This window comes from Danio aesculapii, chromosome 16 (assembly GCF_903798145.1).
Source record: "Danio aesculapii chromosome 16, fDanAes4.1, whole genome shotgun sequence".
Taxonomy (NCBI): Eukaryota; Metazoa; Chordata; class Actinopteri; order Cypriniformes; family Danionidae; genus Danio; species Danio aesculapii.
In genome coordinates, this window is record NC_079450.1 from 23,699,021 (window position 1) to 23,726,244 (window position 27,224).

The 27,224-nt window shown below is 38.3% G+C and overlaps 2 protein-coding genes across 2 annotated transcripts; both read right to left on the bottom strand.

The window, feature by feature from the left end:
* Positions 1–11,384: 11,384 nt before the first annotated feature.
* zgc:172323 (uncharacterized protein LOC564165 homolog) lies at positions 11,385–17,778 on the bottom strand. Its single transcript, XM_056475989.1, has 11 exons — positions 17,484–17,778; positions 15,594–15,747; positions 15,140–15,289; positions 14,636–14,755; positions 14,460–14,555; positions 14,248–14,382; positions 13,862–13,972; positions 13,618–13,728; positions 13,402–13,526; positions 12,126–13,244; positions 11,385–11,567 (listed from the first exon to the last, which is right to left on the bottom strand). The coding sequence occupies exons 1-11, from the start codon at positions 17,708–17,710 to the stop codon at positions 11,480–11,482; spliced, it is 2,436 nt and encodes an 811-aa protein (XP_056331964.1). The 5' UTR covers positions 17,711–17,778; the 3' UTR covers positions 11,385–11,479.
* A 1,473-nt stretch (positions 17,779–19,251) lies between these two features.
* tstd3 (thiosulfate sulfurtransferase like domain containing 3) lies at positions 19,252–25,811 on the bottom strand. Its single transcript, XM_056475418.1, has 4 exons — positions 25,545–25,811; positions 22,147–22,335; positions 21,909–22,068; positions 19,252–19,722 (listed from the first exon to the last, which is right to left on the bottom strand). The coding sequence occupies exons 1-4, from the start codon at positions 25,666–25,668 to the stop codon at positions 19,656–19,658; spliced, it is 540 nt and encodes a 179-aa protein (XP_056331393.1). The 5' UTR covers positions 25,669–25,811; the 3' UTR covers positions 19,252–19,655.
* Positions 25,812–27,224: the final 1,413 nt, after the last annotated feature.

Below are 27,224 nucleotides of genomic sequence, written 5' to 3' on the forward strand. Positions count from 1 at the left end.
CACATTAATGCGCAAGGGCGAGCAGCGCGCTATGAGAGAGTTGCGCTCTTTTAGCAGCTGTAGAGCCCTCCGAGATGGTCACATGGAGACTTTCCCTCACCCTCACGCATAATGAACCGCTCCAAACGGTCAAGAGACAATAGGCCCCAGCGACCTTCCCATCCCCAAAATCCAATTTGTCAAGGGCAGAGAAAAGAGAGTGCAGAATCAAAGGTCTGGCGCAACCATTAATCCTCAGCATGTGGCTTTGTCCGCCAGACAGTTCCGATATTTTAAGTGACAAATCCACTGTATAATTTCTCCATAAATTCTCTCCCCTTTTATTGTTCCTATACAAACCAGTTTTTGGAAATCAGTGACTACTTTAAATCTACTTGGCTGCATCCTTTTAGGTTTTATGTACTTCAAAGCTTTTTATTCTCTCCCGGGCTGCATTGTCTGGTGCCGTTTCAACAAAAGGAGCAGGAATGTTTGGGAGACTTGTTAACTTCTATTGACTCCCGGCGTGTGCCGTGCTGGGACCGGGCAGGTACTCAACGGGAGAACCAGCCCAAAAAATAAGAGCCGCTTTCAAAATAGCCACCACCTTATCATTTCACACTTTTTGACAACAGGTCACGTATCAGGATGGTCGCATTCAGGTTTGATGAAGTACCCTGCAGGGCTTCAGAATTAATGGAGAGAAGAGAGAGAGAGAGAAAAGATTTTTTTTATCAAAGGACGCATGACAAAACGCGAAATCTTGTGCAAGATAAGAGTTGCTGCTTGCTGATCTCTTATCAGCTCTTGGTGTCTTCATTTGGGCTGAATGTTCTCAAGGGAAATGCTATAATGCTTTTATTAATTTCCCTCTAGTTTCTGTATTTACGCGTATTCAACCTGTCAACTGGTCATTTTAGACTGTACAAATTAACGCACTTGGTCCATGTAAATAAGCCCGCATGTTAATACAAAGTCTACAAAATATACGTTTAATACTTTTCAATAAAAAAACGTGTTTAAATAATGTAGTTATATATGCTTTAAGAGAACAGTTCTCAATGGGACCATTTTCAAAGTCTTTACCCAGCAAGCATTATTTAAAAAAAAAAGATGTCTAATAGACGTCTAAACATAGTTGTCTTGGCTAAAACAAGGCTAAATTTGGGCTGTCAGTGAAAATCTAATAGAAGTCTAAGATTAGGCCAAAATTAGACTAGTCATCAAATAAAAAGAACTGACAACTAGTCTAGTATTGGGCTATTCCTAGATGTTTATTAGATTTTCACTGATAGCCCAAGTTTAACCTTGTTTTAAACAAGCTGTATACGTTTAGATGTCTATTAGACGTCTATTAAACACAAAATTGCTGGGTACTTTTTTGACAGCATAAAGAACCATTTATGACGTAGACAATTCCCATTTATGTTAATGATTTTCCGTAGTAAGTTTAAGGGTGTTGGTTTTAATTCTTTCAAATTATTATTATTATTTAGCCATTTTATTGATTTAACAATTTAGACGCGTCAAGAAGAGGACTCACTCTGGACCACAGTGTCATTTCATTTCTTTGGTGTTATTGTTGCTGCTGGTTTTAAAACTTCACTTGACCTCTTTGATCGTGGTCCTCAATGGCCGAATAGAGGCCGAGGGAAAGAAACAAGAATTTGTGGGCGATAAATTCAAGCCATGAACATGTCCTGCTAACCTCTGCCCTGGCGACTCTGCCAATGACACTCCGCTGTAATTGGAGAACCAGAGGTGGGATTTCTTTCTTCAGGAATAGGTACCCCACTGCTCCATTCTGGGAGTCTTCTCTTTGGGCTTCTTAATGAGTCAAAGAGCGTGAACGACACGCGAACCATTTTTGAATAGGCGCATGCAAAGGCCGGCTGTGTGGTGGGTTATTTATTAATGTTGCCATTTGTGACTGGTTCCCATCCGCTCTGCAACAGCGGGTCCGGCCTCTACAGCTCTCACACCAGCCGGGCCCATTCTCATTCCCGTCTTGTGTCTTTAAAGTCGAAGTTTTCCAGCTAATAAATTGTGCACAAAGGCGGAAACGGGGACGTTTTCTTTTCTATCCTCTTAACCGGGAAAAGCAAAGGGTGAAAGTCATCTCAAAGCGTTTTTTTGGGGAAGCTAAAGCAGTGTTCAGAGCAAATGGGATGGAAAATTAAATGAAATCAAATAGCTTGAACGCTCGCATTGTGTTCTGTCTTTGCGATGGCACATTAATTACACGGCAGCAGCTTTATTTCGGAACAATATTGTGGACCCGAAAGGAGCATTCCAGAACATGCTGAAAGTCAGGTGGTTGGAAGCATTTTCTCAGGGTCTCAGCGTTACAATTCGAGCTAAATGTGGGATTTGATTTAACAGGTTGCCAAATAATGGAGCATGAATGTAGGGTAACAGCGACTGTGTGAAGAACTGCAGTGTCCCACCAGGGGTCTCATTCAAGCGTCCAAACTGGGCTTGAGTGCCAAGGGTTCACCACTTTATCTGAACGGCCTACAATGCCCGAACTCTTTAGAAACCATTTTTTACCCCAACCATAAACACTCTGCCAAACAAAACCCCTGTATAAGCTCTTACTTTTTATATAATCTCAATGCAAATAAGAAAACCGAATGTCTTGAATTCAAACCAGTTGCTGTTTTTCGTGATTGGATGTTCATTTAAACGCGTCGCATCCCGAATATAATCTAATAAATAAAGGTTCCTAAAAGGCAATGGAACCAATTCATTCGCTTACATTTCAGTAGTCAATAAAAACATTTTTCTTAGAAACTTTTAATAATTTAATGAAAAAATTTTTGTGCAAAGTGTCACGGATTGGTCAGGCTCTCACGATCCCCACTCACGAAGATCACCATCACCTGACTTCTAATGAGCACACAGCTGCATCACATTCACGAGCACCAGATAAAAGCACAGCACTCCAGTCGCTCATTGTCCGGGCTCGTCTCGACGAAAGCGGACAACTGAGCGACCACTCAGCGTAGTCATCCTCAGCTAAAACAAACGCTTTACTTACCTGTTCTCTTTGTATTCCTCCTAGTCTTCCTGGTCCACCCGAATCGTCCTGTCTTCCAGTCCTTCCAAGTCTGTGTCATCCTCTGTCAGCTGTATCTGGTGTGTGCTGTCCATCCTCGTGTATTCCTGTTACCCAGCCACGGAGGAAAAGACCCCAACATCATTCCTGATCCTCCTGGCTATCCTTCATGTGCTCCTTGTTGTCATTTAATAAACACCCTAACGTTTCCTTACCTCTGTCTCCTGTCCGCTTCTTAACAGAAGCCCGGACCAATAACGACGACAACATGAGCACCCCCGATCACTTTCAAGAGCTGGTGGACCAGTTGAAGCGGATTCTACAGCCACCAGCTCCACTTTCCAACGCACCACCAGCACCGAGCACTTCCGCCTCCACAGTTTCTTCTTCGGCCCTTCCTTCCAGTCCCATGGCCCGACCAGCGCCCTACTCAGGCGGAGCGGGGGAGTGCAATGGTTTTCTGTTACAATGTTCCCTCATATTCGAAATGCAACCTTCTCTATATCCCACAGATAAGTCAAAGATCGCCTACATCGTATCACTACTCTCTGGGCCTGCACTTAAATGGGCTGAGACGATCTGGAACCAAGCCGGGCCGGTCATGAATTCCATCACTACCTTCACGGAGTATTTCAAAGAGGTGTTTGGACGTTCTGATGGGGAAGTAGCCGCTGGAGAGCAGCTGTATCATCTAAAGCAAGGTACTCTATCTACACAGGAATATGCTCTCCGGTTTCGCACTCTAGCAGCTGCAAGTGGATGGAATGAGAGATCGTTGTTGACCACGTACCGGCTCGGCTTGGAACCCACTCTCCGAATCCAGCTGGCCACATTAGATGATACTATGGGTCTGGAGAGATTCATCCAACATTCTCTCCGATGTTCCGATCGTCTCCGTTCCTATCAACAGGACACCATCACCCCCTCGTCTGCACTCCTCCAATCGCCTGAGTCAACAGCCTCTCCAGAACCAGAACCCATGATAATAGAGTCTGGAAGACTGACATCAGCGGAACGACAGAGGAGGCTGACCCGGGGTCTGTGTCTATACTGCGGTGTCAGTGGACACACCCGTATGGAGTGTCCCCTTCGTCCCATTCGGACTTCAGTGAGTGTATTCAGTACGAATATTGAACAATGTAAACCACTTACTACCACCGTACAAATAACTACTGCCTCTATTTCTCTCCTTGTCACAGCCCTCATCGACTCCGGGTCAGCAGGGAACTTCATCTCCCAATCCCTCTGTCGTCAACTCCACCTACGTACTGAGGCGTCCTCGCATATATACCAGATACAACCGATAACCCAGTGCACTCGATCTTCGACCCGTATCCATCGACAATGCGAAGACATCCTTCTTCAAGTGGGGTTGTTACATCAAGAGAGGATTCAATTTCTGGTTCTGGAGGGTGCAAATATGGACATCATTCTAGGGCGCCCGTGGCTGGTGAAGCACGATCCCATCATCTCTTGGGGCACAGGAGAGATAAAGAAATGGGGATCTGGATGTACACCTACCTGTTTTCCAAATCTCCCTCTTCAAGGTCGGAACCCCATTTCTTTGTTTACAACATCGGTCGAGAGTCCTCCTGAGAAGCAGTCTATCCACATTCCTAAGGAGTACAGCTCCTTTCATGATGTCTTCTGCCCCAAGAGAGCTTCCCAGCTACCGCCGCATCGGCCATGGGACTGCGCGATCGACCTAGTTCCAGATGCCCAGTTGCCAAGAGGTAGGATCTACCCGCTCTCGCTTCCAGAGAATCAGGCAATGGAAGATTACATAAGGGAGGCTCTGAGTCAGGGGTACATACGTCACTCAAAATCACCAGCCGCCTCAAGCTTCTTCTTTGTGGCCAAGAAGGACGGAGGGCTGCGTCCATGCATCGACTACAGGGTCCTAAATAACGGTACAGTAAAATACCGATACCCCCTTCCTCTGGTACCAGCCGCTTTGGAACAGCTCCGAGAAGCTAAAGTCTTCACTAAATTGGACCTCCGCAGCGCGTATAATCTGATAAGAATACGTGAGGGGGACCAATGGAAGACAGCATTCGTGACCCCTACTGGCCACTATGAATATGAGGTCATGCCTTACGGTCTGGTCAACGCCCCCTCCGTATTCCAAAACTTCATTCATGAAGTCCTCCGGGAGTTTCTTCACCACTTTGTAATAGTGTACATAGATGACATCCTCATTTACTCCCGGAGTGAGGCCGAACATCGCCAACACGTTGCGGAGGTCCTACACACATTGAGAGAACATCACCTCTACCTCAAAGCGGAGAAATGCTCATTCCACCAGAAGTCGATTCATTTCTTGGGATACATCATTGACCAAACCGGTATACGTATGGATGGGAAGAAAATTGAGGCTGTTCTATCCTGGTCAGAACCCACTTCCATTAAGGAGCTCCAGAGGTTTCTTGGGTTTGCTAACTTTTATAGACGGTTTATCAAGGACTACAGCAGGATTACATCACCTCTCACTAATCTCCTCAAGGGTAAACCCAAAGGACTGGAGTGGACCAAAGAAGCAGCCGCAGCCTTCCGCCTTCTTAAGAAGGAGTTCACAAGGGCCCCACTCCTGACTCATCCTGACCCAAATCTTCCTTTCGTGGTGGAAGTGGACGCATCCACCACCGGCGTCGGGGCAGTATTATCCCAACATCATGATACACCGCCCCGACTGCATCCCTGTGCCTATTTCTCTCGGAAGTTGAGCCCGGCGGAGCAGAATTACAGCATAGGAGACAGGGAGCTTCTAGCAATCAAGCTAGCCTTGGAGGAGTGGCGTCACTGGTTGGAGGGAGCCAAACATCCGTTCCAGGTGATCACAGATCACAAAAACCTCCAATATATCAAAGAGGCCAAGAGACTATGTCCACGTCAAGCCAGATGGTCACTTTTCTTCTCACGTTTTGATTTCTCCATTTCCTATCGTCCAGGACCCAAGAATCTAAGAGCAGACGCTCTCTCTCGTTTACACGAGCATCACGATCATGAAGAACTCCCAACGAAGATTCTTCCCGAACACATCTCCATTTGTCCGATCACCTGGAACGCTCCTCCAGTCGTTGCCACTCCGGAAGCCCCTGCTCCGCCGGGATGCCCTCCTCATCGGCAGTTCATACCACCTGAACACCGGGTAGATCTGATCCACTCCTTACATACCTCGCTAGGCACTGGACATCCAGGGATCAACAATACTCTCTCGCTAGTATCCCAACGATTCTGGTGGCCAAACATGGCAAGGGATGTGAGGCAATATGTTCAGGGCTGTAAGGACTGTGCCCAATCCAAGAGCCCACGTCATCTACCCGCTGGAAAGCTCCATCCCTTGCCGATTCCGAACCGTCCCTGGTCACACCTAGGAGTGGACTTTATCACTGACCTCCCCTCGTCAGAAGGTAATACCTGTATTCTAGTCATCGTAGATAGATTCTCAAAGTTTGTCAAACTAATCCCTCTGAAAGGTCTTCCCACAGCCTTTGAAACAGCCGACAATATCTTTAATCAAGTCTTCAGGTCATTTGGTATTCCAGAAGATATTGTGTCGGACAGAGGTCCACAGTTCATCTCACGTCTATGGAAAGCCTTCTTCAAGCTCCTAGGTGTGGCCGTCAGCCTCTCTTCTGGATATCATCCCCAAACCAACGGGCAGACAGAGAGGAAGATTCAGGAGGTGGGACGGTTCCTGAGGACCTTCTGCAGTGGTCACCAGAGCTCCTGGAGCCAGTATTTGGGCTGGGCAGAATATGCCCAAAATTCACTGCGGCAACCCTCCACCGGACTCACGCCATTCCAGTGCGTCCTGGGCTTCCAACCACCGCTCTTTCCCTGGGATGGCGAACCATCTGATGTCCCCGCAGTGGATCACTGGTTCCGGGAGAGCGAGAGAGTCTGGGACGAGGCTCATCAACATCTGCAGAGGGCAGTCCGTCGAAGCAAGGTAACCGCCGATAGAAGAAGGTCTGAAGAACCCAGATACACACCCGGACAAAAGGTGTGGCTATCCACCCGGGACATACGCATGCGACTGCCCTCTCGCAAGTTAAGTCCCCGATTTGTTGGTCCCTTCACCATCGTGGAACAGGTTAACCCCGTCACCTACAAACTACAATTACCCTCTCACTACCGTATTCACCCTACATTCCACGTATCACTCCTGAAACCCTATCACGATCCTGTTCTTCCCTCCACAGAGCCTGACCACGAAGAGGAACCCCCTCCTCCACTGCTCCTAGAAGAAGGAGCCGTCTACGCAGTGAAGGAGATCTTGCGTTCCCGACGTCGTGGTGGCCAGTTGGAGTACCTGGTGGACTGGGAAGGGTACGGCCCCGAAGAAAGGACATGGGTTCCCAGAGCTGATATTCTCGATCCTAGTCTCATGGTGGAGTTTCATGAGAGCCACCCTGAGTTCCCAGCGCCTAGAGGCAGAGGGAGACCACCACGGCGTCGGAGGTGTCGGCCCTCAGGAGCGGGCCCTGGGGAGGGGGGTACTGTCACGGATTGGTCAGGCTCTCACGATCCCCACTCACGAAGATCACCATCACCTGACTTCTAATGAGCACACAGCTGCATCACATTCACGAGCACCAGATAAAAGCACAGCACTCCAGTCGCTCATTGTCCGGGCTCGTCTCGACGAAAGCGGACAACTGAGCGACCACTCAGCGTAGTCATCCTCAGCTAAAACAAACGCTTTACTTACCTGTTCTCTTTGTATTCCTCCTAGTCTTCCTGGTCCACCCGAATCGTCCTGTCTTCCAGTCCTTCCAAGTCTGTGTCATCCTCTGTCAGCTGTATCTGGTGTGTGCTGTCCATCCTCGTGTATTCCTGTTACCCAGCCACGGAGGAAAAGACCCCAACATCATTCCTGATCCTCCTGGCTATCCTTCATGTGCTCCTTGTTGTCATTTAATAAACACCCTAACGTTTCCTTACCTCTGTCTCCTGTCCGCTTCTTAACACAAAGATTGCAATTAGGGAATTTTGCATAGAAGAACCATATTTAGAGAACCATATTTTAAGAACCATATTAATTGTTTAAAAGAACGTGTTTTCTTAATGTGAAGAACGATTAATGATCAAAATTATATATATATATATATATATATATATATATATATATATATATATATATATATATATGTATATATATGTATATATATGTATATATATATATATATATATATATATATATATATATATATATATATATATATATATATATATATATATGTGTGTGTGTGTGTTAAGGATGTTTTGTGCCATGTAAAGTTAAGTCGTGTTAATGGTTCTTCAAGGAACAATTAATGCACTTCAAAAATAAATGTCAATTTAATTCAAGTATTAGTTATTTTTATATACAGATTTTCTGTATTTTTTATATACAGATTTTCAGATTTACATGAACGAAACTATGTTTGGCTACAAATATTAATGTTGCACGCCTGTGTTAATGCGCTCAACCTACTTGCTCTCGTTGCATGGAAAGTGGAAGCCTCACAAAAGGACGGACCAGCTGCGTCGCAGATAGGGGATGCGGGTGGGACATTAGTGACGCGATTGAATAGTAATTATGCTTGTATGGGAGTCCCACCAGATGACATGATTGGGATTTTAACCCAGACTAATATTCAAAGTCGCATTAGAAAGTGGCGAGATAAGTGGCCAGTGATTCGACTCTGTTCATGCGTGCTCCCATTTCTAAATGCTCTCAATAGAAAGGGGGCTGCTTCATTTCAGTATTCAAAGCCTGAACAAAGTTAGCTCTGCCTTTTGAACCGAATTTCCCCAACTTTAACTCTCTTGTCCCAGTTGAAAAGCCTCGCATAATAGGGTGTAAACTCGTCTGAATTGATATGTTTCGGTGTACCTTATAAATTCATACACTTTTTCACTCGAGCGCGTAAGAATGAACCTCCAGTCTATCCGATTCTCTCTGCTGTCGAGCGCCTTTACCGCCAGCTCTATTTGTGAACTTCATTTTTAGGCAAATGTATTCAGGGGAGGATTGCAGTGAATAGCTCTGTGTGTCAGCCGGGCCTAATTGGGATTAAGGCACTAAAACCATATGCAAAAAGTGACAGGATTTCTCAGGTTTTAGAGAGCACCAACTTTTGCCCCCTTTTGATCCTCAGCTCAGATCATTTAAGTGGATGCTGGGAAAAAAAGGCCAAGGGACTTTTGTGTGCTGGTATGTACAGAGAGATCATTAGTTATTCCGTTGACGGGATTCTTTCAGTTCGGCCATGAATTGAAAACATTCTGAATCATTTGAGTGTCTGCATAATATTTCTTTTTGTAGTGAAATGTTCAGACATATTCAGGCAGGCTAAATGTGTAATGTTTAATATAAGTTAATTAAACAAAAATTACTCTGAAAATTATTAAATCAGACTTTTTAAATTAAATTGCATTATAGTATTTGATGTCCTTTCAGTAACTGTAAAATAGTAAGTCAAGACGGTTTAAAATAACAGTCCACATAATAATAATGATAATAATAATAATAATAATAATAATAATAATAATAATAATAATGATGATAATTGATTTTTCAAGTTGTTTCTAATAACTTCTAATGACCTGGATGAAATCATTTTCAGCAGTATTACATGTGCATGCCTGGCAGGACCCTGGATAGCTCCCGTCTTTGAAAGGTCGCAGGAGCCGCTCACGTAGACGCCAGCTAATTATATTGATAATGCAGGCAGTTCGTTTTTATCATGCCGTAATGCATATAGCCTAAACAACTTTACAACGCCTATAGCTCGGGCTGCACGTTACACGACTGGCAAAAGTCATGCTAATGATATCAGAGATTGTCCTGTCTGTTGCCCCCTCATTAATAGACAGGGTTGACATTTCTGGGTTTTTCATAATGTCCAGTGCATGTCCGCAGAGAAACAATGCAATTGGCAAGCACTGGCCCATAATTGCGCCTCCGTTTCGGGTGGGATGAGCTTGTGGAAATGATGACCGTATAGCTAAAATAGTAATGAGGGGCTATTGATTAACCCGATGTGTTCAAGACCCTGAATCGTTCCAGCGCTGTCAATTAAAAATAATCTAGCGAACTGGACTGAGATGGGAATAATAATGATAATAATAATAATAATAAAAAAAAAGAATAATAACTATTATTATTATGGAGCCTTTTGTAACGATCCTAGACTATAGATTAACGTTAAATGACTGTAGAACTGCATTATCATATCTTAATACGGTTTAATCCTTTTGCTTCTAATGACTTTTTAAGTTATTTTAGATTCTCCATGTTTCTCCCAGTTCGGTATGGTAATAACCTTGCTATTAATGACCACTTAAAAAAAGATCTAAAGTAATTTTACGGTACGTAGTGTGTATGCATATATTGATACAAATTAATGCATAAAAACATTCATATTAATAAATAATAAAAGTATAAATAGTGTGTTTTATAGGCATAAACCAATATAAATAATCAAAATATGGAATAGATAATTTATTTTCACTTTTTAAATTTAAATAGATTTATTTTTTATTTATTACTATTATCATATTTAATTGAAGTAATAACATTTTTACATCTTAATTTATCGTTGTTAGTATGCTCAAAAATAATATTACATTTTGGTAGTGTAAGTAGTCTGTAAATCTGTAGATTTCTCCTGTATTTAGATTTCCTCCAGTATCTTAGTGGTGCTTGTAAGCATTTTCTTTATTCGATAGTCACACATAGTTTACTTTTCCAGGTATACCCTCTATATAAACAATTCATAACGGAAAGTCTATGACGTATGCAAATCAAATGGCAAACAATTATTTAATTTTTTACGTCATATATTTCAGAATTGCTCTGAAAACATGCAGTGTTAAACTAGAATATGCTACACACCATGGTTTATGTATCAGAGAGTGTTTTATGTTTGCTATGTGCTTCTTTTGCCATTGTCTGGCTTTTAGGTTTATGCTTAAATACTCCAGTGGACATCTCTATCTTACTTCCAGGCAGTGTGAGTGTTTGGCATGTTCCAGTGTGGACCGATCAGGATAGATCAGATGCAGACAAAGAGGGCAGATTTGGATAGAATGGGGACATACAGTGAATGTGACTTCATGTTGTGGCATTACTGTTCATATGATGGCTTGGGCTTCCCCTTTGGCCAAAATTCAAGGTGATAAACAGAGCATGGAATGACACGATCACACTCCCTGCCTTTACCTTAAGTTGTTTTCCTGTCTATTTCTTCCTCGTCGTCTGCCTTCTACACAGTCATAATGTGCCCTGAGTCTCACACCTGTTGATATTGTGGATTGCACATATGGACAATAGAAAAACAAAACCTGCAAAAAAAAAGACGTGATACTCAAAGCTTTATTTCCAGTTGTGGACAAGCAATGCAAGCTATTCTTTGCTAATCTGAAGACATGGTTGGTGAGCAGGAAACACCACTACTCTTCTTCACTTGCTGCTCCAGAGATGCAGTAAGATTTCTGCTGCGTGCTGCTCTCCAGTATGTTGTCTTCAGTTTTAATGGTTCTGTGGGAGAAAACAGTGCAGAATCTCAGCAGGATGGAGTGAAATTGTAAAAGATGAATTCTGTTTTCAAGCATCTTCAGTATAGCTCTTTGATTATTTAAGTTTAAGTGCCTGATTTTATTTTTTATTTTGCATCTACTTGTTTAAAGATATTTTGAGAGATAACAGGAAACGCGACAGATTTTTACTCTTAAAAAAAAAACAAGAAGCACTTAAAAACTAAGTTAAAAACTAACTTTTGAAGTGAATTTGCAATAGTATTTTCCTGTAAAACAAACAAAAAATAATCTTATTTACAACTTTGGAAGATCTCATTTTTCAGTAGCCTATTCGGAAAGAGAGGTGAGCAATGGAAGGTAGGTTTGACTCTATGTCTGAATTGGAGCCAATCTCGAACAAGCACCACAGAAAGAGCCCCTGCTCATTATAAACATATCTTTTATGTGATTTATTTACTATTTTAGAAGCCTAAAATGTAAAAAAATTCAAAGGAAATACTTTGTTGTGTTAAATGAACCTCAAGTCTGGCTCAAATAGAAAGCTAATTATATTGTTTACCTGATCAGTACGGTCTTCCTTTCCGTCATCTCCACAGCTTGCTCTTGAGTGTAGTCAACTGTGGTTCCTATGCTGCTAACCCCACCAGTGACACCATTTATGAAACCTCCTGCAATACCTGTGCCAGCCCCAAGACCACTGCTAGTTCCTCCTACAAGAGTAGTGGCAGAAGAACCAGTAAGAGTTCCTTCAAAGCCTTTGGCAAAATCACCACCTACACCTCCTACAAGACCCGAGGCAGGACCACCACCTACACCTCCTGGAAGCCCTTTAGAGTGCTCATCACCTACACCTCCTTCAAGACCTGTGGTAGGACCACCACCTACACCTCCCGGAAGCCCTTTTGCAGGGTCACCACCTATACCTCCTGCCAGAGCTGAGACAGGACCACCACCTACACCTCCGGAAAGCCCTTTAGCGGGATCACCACCTACACCTGCTGCAAGACCTGTGGCAGGACCACCACCTACACCTCCGGAAAGCCCTTTAGCAGGATCACCACCTACACCTGCTGCAAGACCTGTGGCAGGACCACCACTTACACCCCCAGGAAGCCCTTTAGCGGGGTCACCACCTACACCTCCTGCAAGACCTGTGGCAGGACCACTACTCACATCTGGAAGCCCTTTGGCAGGGTCACCACCTACACCTCCTGCAAGACCTGTGGCAGGAACACCACCTACACCTCCCGGAAGCCCTTTGGCGGGATCACCATCTACACCTTCTGCAAAACCTGTGGTAGGACCACTACCTACACCTCCTCCAAGACCTATGGCAGGACCCCTACCTACACCTCCTCCAAGACCCGTGGCAAGACCACCATCAACATGTCCTCCAAGAACTGTGGTAGGACCACCACCTACACTTCCTCCAAGGACTGTGGCAGAACCATCAAGACCACTGCCAACGCCTCTTCCGAGACCTGTGGCAGGACCACCAAGGCCTCCAGCAAATCCAACACCAACGTCTCCTCCTAGACCACCAGCAAGACCTCTGCCCCCTCTATCTGCAACCCCTGCTGCTACAGTGTGAACGCTTGTGCTGCCACTCATAAGGGTCATGGTCTGCATGCTCTGCACCATGGAAGTCAGACGAGAATCTTCGCCCTCAATGAGCTTCCTGTAAATGACAAATAAGGAGGAAGAATTGAAAATAAACTTGCTCAATTTGAAATTCTGTTACGTTTTACCTGAAAAATATGAGTGTTTCTGGGGTCACTAGTAATTCTTTGAGTTTAAGATGTTTTATTGGGTCATTTTTAAGTTTAGAAATCTACCTGTATGTAGTAATTTCAATCTCAAGGGACATCTTCACATTGAGTAGATCTTGGTATTCACGCAGGAGCAGTGCTGTCCTTTGTTTGGAAGACTTCAGTTCAAGTTGCAAGGCCTCAATTCTTGCCTGACAACAAAGTGTTTAGTTTAACAAAGTGTTTATTTTTATATTACTTTGATATTAATTTGTCTTATTATTCATTGAAGGGGTTCCTCACCTGAAGTTCTTCTAGTTCTTTCCTGTACTTATCTTGAGTGTCACGAATCTGTGCTTCCAAAGCCTCATTTTTGGTGTTCATAGAGTCCATGTCACGCTCTTTGTTTTGTATCTTAAATTATGAGATATTTTAAAGCAAGAAAAAAGAATGAATAATGTCATAATTATTTTTTACAATATGTTGCAATTTTCCTAGAAGTAACATGACAAAAATGTGTTATACAGTGAAAATCCTTAAACCTTACGTCCTTCTTTGCAGAGGCAATTCCTTCTCTCACATGCCGCACCTGGTCCACATGTTTTGATGTTTTGTTGTTGAGATCATCAAATTTATTTTTGTACCAAGAATCCATTTCCTGCAGAAAGATGAGCCCATTTATGACTTAGTTTTGGAGCATTATTCCCATATTTGTGGTTTAAGTAAAATTCTTAGAACTAGTTTAGAAAAAATATCATGACAGTTATACAAAAAATTCCCATTGCCACCTTTTTTCATCTTAAAATTAGAAAGGAAAATATTTTAACAGAAATATTTAAAATTGTATACAGAATCATACAGGCTCAGGAAAAATAGACATATTTAAACAGGCTCCCCATGTTACTGATAATGCCATCGTGTTATTATAAATACCTGTAAGTTTTTAGCGGCAATGTCATCATACTGGTGTTGGATCTGCTTGAGCGCGTTTGAGAGGTCTGGCAGGCTGTACGCGTCCGTTGCTGAGGCGTGCGCTGCGTATATCTGTTTCATAAGCTCCTCGATTTCCTGAAATATAAAAAATTCAGGTTTTATATATAATTTTTTATTAGAGTAAACAATTGATTAATTGCTGATTCAATTACCTGTTTGTGAACCCTTCGAAGGAATTCTATTTCCACCTCTAGGTTTTCCAGCTGCTTTTCTAAAGCAATGCGTGCGGAGGTGGCGGCGTCCACATCCTAATGAAAAATTATATTTAAAAAATGTCCTGAGAAAATCAAATAAATGTCATTAGGAGAAAGTTTGGGATCATACACACCGGGCGGAAAGCTTCAATGTCAAGCTCAGCTTTCTTCCTCATCTCCAGGGCCTCTTCATATTTAACCTTAATCATCTCCAGCTGACCCGCCATAGCATCTTTTGCAGCAATAGCAATGTCCTTAAAAATAAATAGCGTTATCATCCTGATGCATAAATGCAAAAAAGCTTGAAATTACAGGCGAAATTGTTCCTTCAAATTGAATTGTCGCCTCACAATTCCTCTTAAAATAGAGTTTTTGATTTGCATTGATGGAGTTTTAGATGAGGCTATTAATTTGACAAACCAAAAGGTTATTTTGGGAATAAAAGCGTACTTAAATTGCGTCACTGTGGAAACCTCTTATTTTTTGGGTCTTTCTAGCATTTTTATTTTTAGAAAAAAAAACAATAAATAATTTGCGAATTAACCTTTATAGACTGAATTAAAATGTTCAATTCAATGTGTAATAAATCGGCTATATTTTCAGTCTTTGGTGCTTTATATCAGTTGAAATATCATTACCCTTTGGACTCTCATTTGGTCAGCCAGTCTCATCAGCTCCTTCAGCTGCTCCTCGTACAGCAGGCGGAGGCCGGTGGGCTTCAAGAAGCGATTCTGCAGAACCTCGATTTCCGTCTCCAACAATTTGTTTTGCTGCTCCAATGACCGGACCTTTGTTTCGACAGAAGAATGAGAAAACAGTACGCGAGTTATGTGTCTAGTCCGTATGCCCACAGAAGTGCGAATAATGCGCTTTATCTCGTGCGCCAGCAGTGGCATTTCCACACTGACAGTGCGCGCGGCCGATCAAGCGTGGCCAAATCAGACAAATGCTGTCAAAGATGACTCTGAAAATGAGACTCGTAATATATTATTTTTGTTATGAAATGTAATAAGTTATTGCATTTTATTGCTATTCGCATACAATGTATTAATTTAAATCGTGGGCTAGGCTAATATTGTGTAGGCTGCTTGCCTTTTCAATATATGCTGCCAGTCTGTCATTGAGCAGGATCATCTCTTGTTTCTCACTGGTTCTGGTGCTGAGGAATTCACGGTTTTCTGCAGCAGCCTGGTCCAGATCGGCCCCAGGTCCCCCTCCGCTCAGACAGATGGCACCCATCCCGACACTGCCATTCATTCAGATGCAGCACAAAAGTTCAATTCCAAGGTAAAATACCATGAACTATGAAACCAACTGTGAAGTGGATGCAATGTAGCGTGTCGCTGATGTGATGAAGATGCATTTATTTGTCACTTGGGGTTTTATTAGGTCACACTGTCATTGACCGCACTTGAGGTTTATAGAGGATAGGTGTGATTTCTAACGCATCAATAAATCTAACAGAAATTATTTGCAAGTAGACAACACAATAGTACTAATTAAATCAGTAGAGTAATAAAATAAATACATATGAAAGCCACCTATTGTAAGCAATCAAGTTTTAATACTGAAGGTTAATCCTAAATATTATAGGTAAATCAGTGTACAATAAGTAGCCTATTTAAATATATGCACTGTAAAAAGTCCTGGTTGCCTTAAAATTTTAAGCTGAATCAAATTAACCATATGAGTCCACTGAACATATATTATGTTAAACTAACTTTAAACAGCTTGTGTAACTTCTAAAATTAAGTTAGAACATGATTAACTTAGTTACAGTGACCTAAAACATAAGTGTAGAAATGAAGATTTAAATTATATATATTAATTAAAGCAACCTCACTCTCATGGAAAGTAAAAAATAAACTAATGTTTCTTTTATTGATTGGTAATTTATTAGGGATTTGTTTTATTCTATTTTTGCTTTATTCTATTGTTTTAGTCTTTTCCAGAAAATGACAGTTGGTAAAAAATAGCAGATGTTTTCATTTGTTGTGACGGAAAATCTGAGATATTTCAAAAATATTGATTCATTCTTTTGAAGTTAAAAATAATAAGTAAATAAAATAGAAAGTACTGTATTGTCTGTAAGATGAACAATGTCCGAAAAGATGTCATCTTTGTTTTTTTTAATCAATCATCATTTTATGCAAGAAACAAATTATTTGTATTTTAATTTGGAAGAAATAATAGTAGTAGTTTCTGAATGTTTTAGTCGAACACAGAATGGATACGATTAATATACAGTGCTCAGCATATATATAAGTACACCCCTCACAAATCTATCTTTTAAATTCATAGGAAGCTATACAATATTATATTTGTGCATATACATGATTAGTCAGCACTAAAGACTTACGATAACGGTCCAAAAACTAGTACACTCAAATTTATATGTTATATAAAAATATAAAAAAATTTTGAAGTTAAAATTTTGTAAGTTGTAATTTTTTTTATTTGCAATTTTTGCTTGAATTTAAATGTTTTATCTTACAATTTCTAAATATGTTCGGTGACTAAAATATTATTTTAATAAATATATCTGTTTAATAAATCTGTTTTGTTTAAATGCACCAAATTACATTGCCTAACTAAGAAATGGATACAAATATTCATTTCAAAATGGGGTGTGCTCAATTATGCTGAGCCCTGTATCTTACATAATCATGATTCGTATATATAAATTTAGTTTGTTCTAATGTTTTGTCAAAACTTAGTAATGCACCTGCTCTCAATGTCATAAGTCTAATGCACATGATGATGTTCTGCATATCTATTTACTTTAAAACATTTAACAACAAAAAGTCAAGTTGTTTGCTTTAACCTATTTTAATAAGTTAATTAGGTCTTAACAATTTTTTTTAATTATACAATGTTTAACTTAATGTTTTTGGCCAGTTTGATTGATGTAAGTTGAGATGACTAGAAAAGTTTATTTGATTCAGTTCAATTTTTACAATTTACAGGATGAGTGATGCTTACCCATTCAGGTGTGGCTGACTGCGAGAAGTTGAGATGGTCCTCCTTCCCACTGCCCTGCTGTTGCTGACAGCCATGGCATTACTACGAGTATAACTGGCAGAACGGCACCTCCCAGCATCCCGTCTGACAGGAGAAGGGCTGCTGACCCTCACCTGGTAAGAGGAGCTGCTGGAGTCCTCGAAATGTCTGCGATAAGAAGAGATCCTCTCTGGGCTGCGACTCATCATTAGTCGGTAGCTATGAACTTTAATGCAACGGTCTTCTTTTTCCAAGCTCTGCTCACAAATCCACCCTCTCAGAGATCCAGGCGTTTTATACTGGGAAATAAACATGAGCCAATGCTTTGGGAATGTCGAGCCTCTGCCCCATCAGAAATGGGCCTGTCGCTCAAACATCTGTCAGGGTCTTGAGAGGTGTTGAAAGGAGGGGTAAAGTGAAGCAGCGAGGGTCCATTAGTCTGGAGGTGCAGGCGTGATGTGATGCGCTTTGATATGCGGAGATTTTAATTACACATGCTTCTAGACAGGGTAAGCAATAATGTCAGGAGGTCAGATAGTGATATGTGACAGATGGCATTAATCTGGGCTGTATTTACATGGAAGTATGTGTAAAAATAAGAATTAATAGCAGTGTTTCACTGGCCTGTCTGAAATTCACGCTTGAGATGGCTAAAGGATGTAAGTGGGAATTATAAAAGTGCTCTTTAATAAGCATCTCAAGCTCAGATAATAAGAAATAGTTTGATATTTAATGATATTGTAGTTTGTTTAAGTGTATAATACTGTAATCTTACACAATACTGTTGTTGTTGTTGTTTTAATGCTGACCGAATGTGGTTGATGAGATTCTTTCCAGCTAAGATGTGCCAGGAATGTGGGTGGAAGGCTGGGTTTGCATCTCTCTGACATGTGAACAGCAGCTAAATGAGCTTATACACTCAGGCGTTATTTTATTCCTGCCATCTCATTCAATTACGGTATATTAGTCACTCCTGTAGATGTGCTCATATACAGAGCAACAATGACAGCACTGGTAAAGACAATAGACCTGATTCTTTATTAATATGCCACCAAAAAAGTTGTATAATTATTATTAATATTGAAAACAGTTTTGCTATTAATATGATTTAATATGGTTCTAACCACAATTTAGTTTAGTTTTGATGAATTAAAAGTTCAAAAGAACAGCATTTATATTAAATGGAAATCTTTTGTAACATTATGAATGCCTCTGATCAATGCATGTGTCCTTGTTGAATAGAAGTGTTAAACACTTTTTAAATAAACACATATTTGTGCATTCGTTTGCAATGCATACACTAGTTTAAATGAGATTTTTTTTCTTTACATTTCATATAGAAAATGCAAGTCATTTTTTCCAAACAAAACTCAAGCCACTTGATATTCATTTTAATATTTTGGTGTTTATTCTAATTTACACACGTACTTTAATAGGTGTTTGTTGGTGTAGTCGTTTGTGAAGTTTGTTCCGCATCACTGTCACGCTTGGTTTGAGACTTGTGGTGCTCTTCAGTGTTTGGACATTTAGCAGTGAAATTTAAACCACACTGAACTGAACTTCAAGTGTGAAAACTGGACTGACAGAGTTTCAATTTACTATAACTTCTATGTTAAGCTGCTTTGACATAATCTACATTGTAAAAGAGCTATAGAAATAAACATGAGTTGAAAAGTGTTTATAACCACAAAAACAAATGCAAGATAATAATGAAAATATACATTTTTTAAAACAAATAAAATGCACAATATGGCATTAATGTTTTATTTTCAGAAAATAAAAAAAACAAACATATTTCTCCAAACAATTTTAAACATTTTTATATATTCCGACTGTGATTGAATACAGTTTTGCCTGCTCAAAATATTTAGGTTTATATATTAGGCAAAAAGTTCACAGCCCTTTGAACAGAAGTCACTCCTATTTCAACTCACAACAGCTTGTTATGACAAAGGTGCTCAATTCAAACGTAGCAGTGTATTTTTTCAGTCTTGAAATGTAATCACATTGTTCCTTTTATTTCCAGTCAATTACATACATTTATCATTTAGTTTCAGTGGCACATTTTTTACTTAATGTCTTTGATACTTTTCAGATTGCAGTTCAAATCAATTAAACTTCCATCACAGTGTTAACATTGCTACAACGTGGCAATTATTTTTTGGTTTGTATTAATTCACGTTCTGCCCATTCTTGCCATCCACCTGGAAAATGTTGAACCCTATGAGAGAGAGAGAGAGAGAGAGAGAGAGAGAGAGGAGAGAGAGAGAGAGAGAGAGAGAGAGAGAGAGAGAGAGAGAGAGAGAGAGAGAGAGAGAGAGAGAGAGAGAGAGAGAGAGAGAGAGAGAGAGAGAGAGAGAGAGAGAGAGAGAGAGAGAGAGAGAGAGAGAGAGAGAGAGAGAGAGAGAGAGAGAGAGAGAGAGAGAGAGAGAGAGAGAGAGAGAGAGAGAGAGAGAGAGAGAGAGAGAGAGAGAGAGAGAGAGAGAGAGAGAGAGAGAGAGAGAGAGAGAGAGAGAAAATCAAATATAGAACACTAAAGCTGTAGAAACAGAACTCCAACACACTGTCAGCCACTAAAAGAAAAATGTCCTTTTACATTGAGAACTTTTACATTTATTAAAAGCAACTTACATTGTCTCATATTACCATCACAGTAAAAGATGGCAGTGATTTCAACGATAAAAAAATGTATAGTATAATAAAAATATATACGTATAGTAAATATCTGTAACATGTTCATGTTTCGCTAATATATACGATGAATAACCGTAAATTGACTTTCCCAAAATTTCCTGCATGACACTTAATTTTTTATGATTTTGTTGACATTGCGATGACTCTTTTTAGTTTTCCCACATCATTTAACTACATAGAGCTTTATTTTACATCTAATGTTGATAAATAATGTTTCTATTACTTAAAATGTCTATTACGAAGTGCCTTCTATATATTAGTGTTTCTCTGCTTTTGGGAAAAAGTTGAGAATTGGTTCATTAGATAACTTTCCCATCACCACATGCTCATGGTTGTGTTTATAGTGGATATGATGTGTAGATGTAACTCTAAAAATGTGACATTTTTAAAGGTAAAATACCACCAAATACAGCTATTATTGTTTTAATGTAAAGATTTTTTTCCCTTTTTCTTTGTTACAGTGAATGTATTAATAAAAGGTGCAGGGTTTTAACCTTTTTGAGGCCAGTTGCCTCTTGGTGGACTGACATCTGGACTACATTGTGCATCAAGCAGGTATGGCTGAGCTGTTTAAATTCACTGATTAAAATTTTTAATGCAAATGAAGGCCAAAATCATGTTTCTTCTGAACTCTTAGATTAAAGTAAGTGATTCATATACTTTAAGTTCAAAGTTTGGCTGAACTGAACATGCTGTGGTGAAACAAACAGATGTGAATATTTCATATTGAAAAACATGAGGAAAATGGTATAACACAATTTTGATTTGAGGGATCAGTTCACCCAAAATGAACATCCTGTCACCATTTACTGCCCCTCCATACAGTATGTATGGTTTCTTCCTGCTGATGAACACAAAATATATCTTGAACAACAACCAAACTGTTGTTGGTCCATACTAACTGCTACATCATTGGGGACCATCAACCTTTGGTTACAAACATTCTTCAAAATTGTAGTCTAGATAAATAACTCATATAATTTTGGAACAACTTGAGGGTGAGCGAATTTTAATTTTAGGTGAACCCAATTAAGCATTTATATCTTTATATTTTCATTCAAATTTAGATTTTTTTGCAAAAATTAGTTGAAGATCTAATACTAACTGATGAACCACCATTTTGAAGATCCATTTCATAAGTAAGCCCACACAGAATCTGCGCACGCAGAAATGTTCAGAATTTACTTGTGTAAATGTGTATACATTTTTATTTATTTTGTTTTTAAATTAATTACAGTAATATAATTGACAAATATGAAAATGTTCATATGATTTATTTACAATACAGTTTGTAATGTAATATTTTCTGTCTTTTACTAGATATATTATACAAGAGACTTGCTTTGTTTACCAAATAATTGAATTTAATTGGATTTGCATTGTAAATATTAAATAAAAGTTAAAAAGATATTTTTTTTACTTCAAATATTAAGTTTTAATTATGTTACTCCTAAAATCGTTTCACATAAATCCACAGATTTATTTTCAAAATTCTGCGCAGAAATAGCAAAAAATGTCTGCAGATTCTGTCTGGCCCTAGTCACAAGTAGGCCACAGAAAACTCAGCAGATGTCCAGTTAGGTCCATAAATATTTGGACATCGACACAATTCTAACATTTTTGTCTCTATACACCAACACAATGGATTTGAAATGAAATGAACAAAGAGACAAGCAAGCAATCACTTGTTATGTATTAAGTTGAACTGCTCACTTGGTGTATCCTAAAGACACTGCTGATTCCAGGGCATGTTTGCTTCTTACACCAGCAAGGCAACTGAAGACTAAATTTTGGGATTTTGATGGCATTTCTCCTCCATATTTCTCCTTGAACTCATCAGGTGTGAGCTGGAGAGCTCCGTTCACCTGTCCTACTGCAGATGAGAGGGTACAATATTGTCAATTCTATAATATAACCTTCAGTATACAGCTGAGAAATAGTGCTGACTCACATGGGACGTTGATTGACCCCTGTATGTTCCCATATTCTCTGAGTTCCCAGGGCTCACGGACGTCAATAACCACACTGGATCCAGACACCAGCAGTTTCTTAAGCTGCTCATAGGACACATCTATTGAAGGCTGACTTGAAGAGCTGAAATTTCGTAATGTAGTACCATCATACCGAATGATGCGGATATCTAAAAGATAAAATATACACACATGACCAACAGAGGCCAATCTTCCATACACTCATATTTATTACTGCTGTCTGCTAAAAATAAAAATGTCACCCTTTAGAAAACGTATTCAAGCTCAGACTTTTAAAAGTTTTTTTAAACTTTTTTAAAAACTTTTTTTATGTGTTATGTGTCTAAATTACAAAGACTCAGTCATGTGTAGGCGAAACACTACAAGCACTGTGTTTTCATGCACCTGTCAGTTAAGCTTTTTGGCTTTTCATGGTGTATTTTCCATGTAATGGAAAGAAAACATTCACAACACACTTTTAAGTGTTTGTTTTACAGCACACTATCAATGTGTGTTTTTAATTACACTACATATTTTTGAAGGCTGTTTTCTAAAAAAAATAAATAAATAGATAAAAATTCTCCTGCACTGAGCCATAAATCTTCACTTTAGCAGCTCTTACATACACCAAACTTTGAGTTTTTTTCATTCATTCATTCATTTTCCTTCGGCTTAGTCCCTTTTAGGCATGGCACGATAACTGGTTTCAAGGTATACTGCAGTTTGGAAAAGTCAAGGTTTTAAAACCACCAAAAGTTTCACTTATATCGTTCCCTACGGTATACAGTTGAAGTCAGAATTATTAGCCCCCCTTTGAATTATTGTTTCCTTTTTTTATATTTCCCAAATGTTTAACAGAGCGAGGAAATTTTCACAGTATATCTGATAATATTTTTTTCTTTTGGAGAAAGTCTTATTTGTTTTATTTTGGCTAGAATAAAAGCAGTTTTTATTTTTTTTAAATCCATTTTAAGGTCAAAATTATTAGCCCCTTTAAGCTATATATTTTCGATAGTCTACAGAACAAACCATCGTTCTATAATAACTTGTCTAATTACCCTAATCTGCCTAGTTAACCTAATTAACCTAGTTAAGCCTTTAAATGTCACTTTAAGCTGTATAGAAGTGTCTTGAAAAATATCTAGTAAAATATTATTCACTGTCATCATAGCAAAGATAAAAGAAATCAGTTATTAGAAATGAGTTATTAAAACTATTATGTTTAGAAATGTGTTGAAAAAAATCTTCTCCGTTAAACAGAAATTGGAGAAAAAAATAATAGGGGGGCTAATAACTCTGACTTCAACTGTATATAAGATTGTTATGTGTTTTTTACAACAATTTTATTTTGTTTTTTAGGGCAGCAGTATCTCCACATCAAAAGCTATTGGTCTGGCCACTATTCAGCAAACATCTGAAAAACAAATCGCTTACATTCCAACATCCAAGCATGCTATAGAGCTGAACAGTGCAGTGGCTTTACTTTATATCCAAAGACAAAAAAGATATCCAAAGATGTCAAGAAATCAGTGTTTTTGCAACTGAAAACAGCAGAAGTCAATGATTTCTTTTAATTATTTAGCCTGACGTTTACTGTTCCAAAATATTTTACATTTTTATTAAAATAAAATATATTGTCTTAAATTGGGAAAAATGGTGGTGTTTTATTCACCGACATTTAAAAATAGAACATATTTTGGAGCGGTAATCACAATACTGTCATACCGACTAAGCCACCGTGCTGCAAGAGTTTTAGCTCATATGATTTTGGAATATAGACAAACATAACAAGATGCAATAAAAATAAAAAGGAGGTATTCCAGAAAGCAATGTATACTAGGGATGCTCTGATCGATCAGCCAGAGATCGGTATTGCCTGATAATCAGTACTCGCTAATCTGTCTCTCATGCGCCGATTAAAAGTGTTTGTTCATGAGTTTACAAGCAGTATTTATTGCAAGTTACAATATTGCAAGTTCCTTTAAAGCTGGTTGGAAATTTTTAATAAGTATTTTTTAGTAAGAAAGAATGGATTTATAGGGGAATTTTAACTTATTATGCATCAAATATGTGCTCTAAACTTCATTGAGACATAATGAATTATTCTATCATCATTTGTAATGGTTCCAAATTGCTTTGTTAGTGATTTTTCTTACCAATTGTTTTTATTCGTTTTATCTATTATTTTCTATAAAGCTGCTTCTGATCATTACACGTCCACACAAAATGGTTATAAGAGACATGTTTAAGAGATTATATGCAACTTCTTTCATTTATTCTATTAGGTAAGGCACTTAAGTCTCATGCTTAGAGTAAGAATGTGCTTTATAAAGCTTGAAGCATCAGAATCGGTCTGTATCGGTCGATCAACATGACAAGAAATTGGTTCTTGGTATCAGCTGCAAAAATCCTGATCGGAGCATTCCTAATGTACACATGGTTGTATATGGTTGGTGCAAGGTATTGCAGCAAATTAAACAAGAATAACAGTGCTGAATATAATTTACATCTATAGAAATATGTATCATGATGTATAAATAATAAACATAATCACATGACCGTAGCCAGCGTGGTGAAAGGTGGTTCTTTTTTTCTCAAAAATTAAACCTTTTGGCAGTTATTTGCCTCACTTTTGATTTAATTATGGGATTTAAAAACTGAATTTTAGTGACATTTTAAGCACTTTTTTTTAGCTGAATTAGCTAGTCGGATAGATACACTTCTTGATGTACCAAATATTTCATAAAGATTTAGAATAAAGTTTTTAAAATACTAACTAACTACATCATATACTGTATCATTAGAAAAAACTTGGAATCTGTTAAAGTTTTAAATTAAAAACTGTAGACTATTATCATTTATTAGGCAAATAAACCGGGCAGCACATTCAGTTTTCCTCAGTCAGAAATTGGCCACTTCAATAAAAAATAATTCAAAGATTTAGAATAAAAGTTACTTGTCAAATGTTTTCTCAATTTAAAAACAATACAGTGACGAAAGAGGACGTCTCTTAGGTCAGATTGTGTGTTTGTTGGACTGATGAAAAATATTTGTTAGCATTGGCCAAAAGTAATTAGCTGAAATCACACCAAAGCCTCAGCCAACCGAGGATTCCGCTTGGTCTCAAAGCCTTTATGTTATTTTCACTATTTATGATGGCATAGCAGTCAAAATGGGAAAAATTCTGCACCAACAGAAGAACTCTTACTTTAAAAAAATTACAACACAATTTATACATGCTCATGCTATTAAAGAGTTTTTTTTACAGTTCAAACTTAATGAGAATCACTGACGTTGTGGTAAAGCGGTAAATATGAATAGACCCACTGCGATTATTCCAAACGACACATTGTACACACTGTAACATTTCAACACTCACTGTTTAAGTAACGTAAATGTGTCCACGAACTCGTTGTCAGTGGTCTTGTGACAGGAATCGCACTTGTGCTAGCTAAAACGCGGACAACAGTTCTCGTCAGCCGCGAACAAACATTTAACGCCATGCTAGTACTCGCAGTATGTAAAGCTGCTCGGTAACGACGCTCCTTTTTTCTTGTATGTACATAAATATTGACGAAATCGCAATGGGACTGAATGCCAGTTGCGTAGCAGGATTGCTGCTACCTACACTGCTCTTCTACGCATGCGCACAACCACAACTACGTTTTACCAGTGACGTACATCAGGGGTCTGAGAGCATAAAAAAGTCTGAGAGTTTTTCAGATTAGTTTTTCGGATGCCACTACTTTTTTATCGATTGAACAGGAGTACGGAATTACACATAAAACAATATACAAGGGAATTAACGACAAAAATTAATCATGTACATTAAGTATTTTTTTCAGCAGTTGGGTTGTTTTAAGAGCTTTGAGATTACTCTGTGTAGAAGTCAGGAAATCATAAACATTTTTTAGATCAATGAAAAATAGTTTACAATTTAGTACAGTCAGCATACATTTTGTTTTGTGGATGTGGTACTTTCCAAATAAATTGTTATTTTGTCCATTTTCAATAATCCAGAGTTGCAATCCATAAATAAAACAATTTTATCAGTTATATTGATACATTTATAATACCAGATGCCACTACTTGCCCAAGTTTGACCATTTGTGTGTGAGGGACCCCATCCTAAAATATAAATGCATCTATATGATTTCTTTAATTTATGGAAGGAATTATAAATGGGTCTAAAATATGATTTGTGCTTTTTATTTGGTTACACTGTTGTTATTTTACTTATTTTACACTATATTTTTTTACACATTTATTTACTTATATATTGAAGCCAAAACCTATAAATATATTTTTATTTTGTTATCTTGATGAAATATATTGATTGTTTAGTCGTATTCTTTATTTTATTCAATAAAATATTTCTTAAATATTTTTGTATTGTGAAATAATTGCATTCTCTTTTTTACTTTATTGTTTATTTTTTGGAAAATAGTTTAATGATATTTATATTGCTTATGTAATAAAAATTATTATTTGTGTGTTTAACGAGATGAAATCAATGATTATTTAATGCAAGTCTTTATTTTATTTTATTTATTAAAATATTTTAATTAATTTTACTATTTTAAATAGTTGCTTTTTTCAACTTTAAAAAATATTTTTTACCTTTTTATTTTTATTAATACTAATTAGTTTAATGATATTTATATTGATTATGTAATAATAATAATAATAATAATAATAATAATAATAATAATAATAATAATGTGTGTTTAACTTGATAAAATCAGTGATTATTTTAGGCAAGTCTTTATTTTATTTTATTTATTAAAATATTTTAATAATTCTACTGTTTTAAATAGTTTTTTTGAGGGTACACAATCTGGAATTAACTTATAAATTTGTCCTTGGAAGAATTTCATCGGTAAAAATAGAAACGTATGCATCCATTTTAATATTATTAACGTTTAAAATATTAATATTTTATATGAATATAACGTATGCATCCATTTTAATAGTATTATTCATATATAGCCCTGGCATTCAGCAAAACAGTTAGTTAGATATACAAACGATTTTGGCCATACAAGCATCCGTAGCGCGT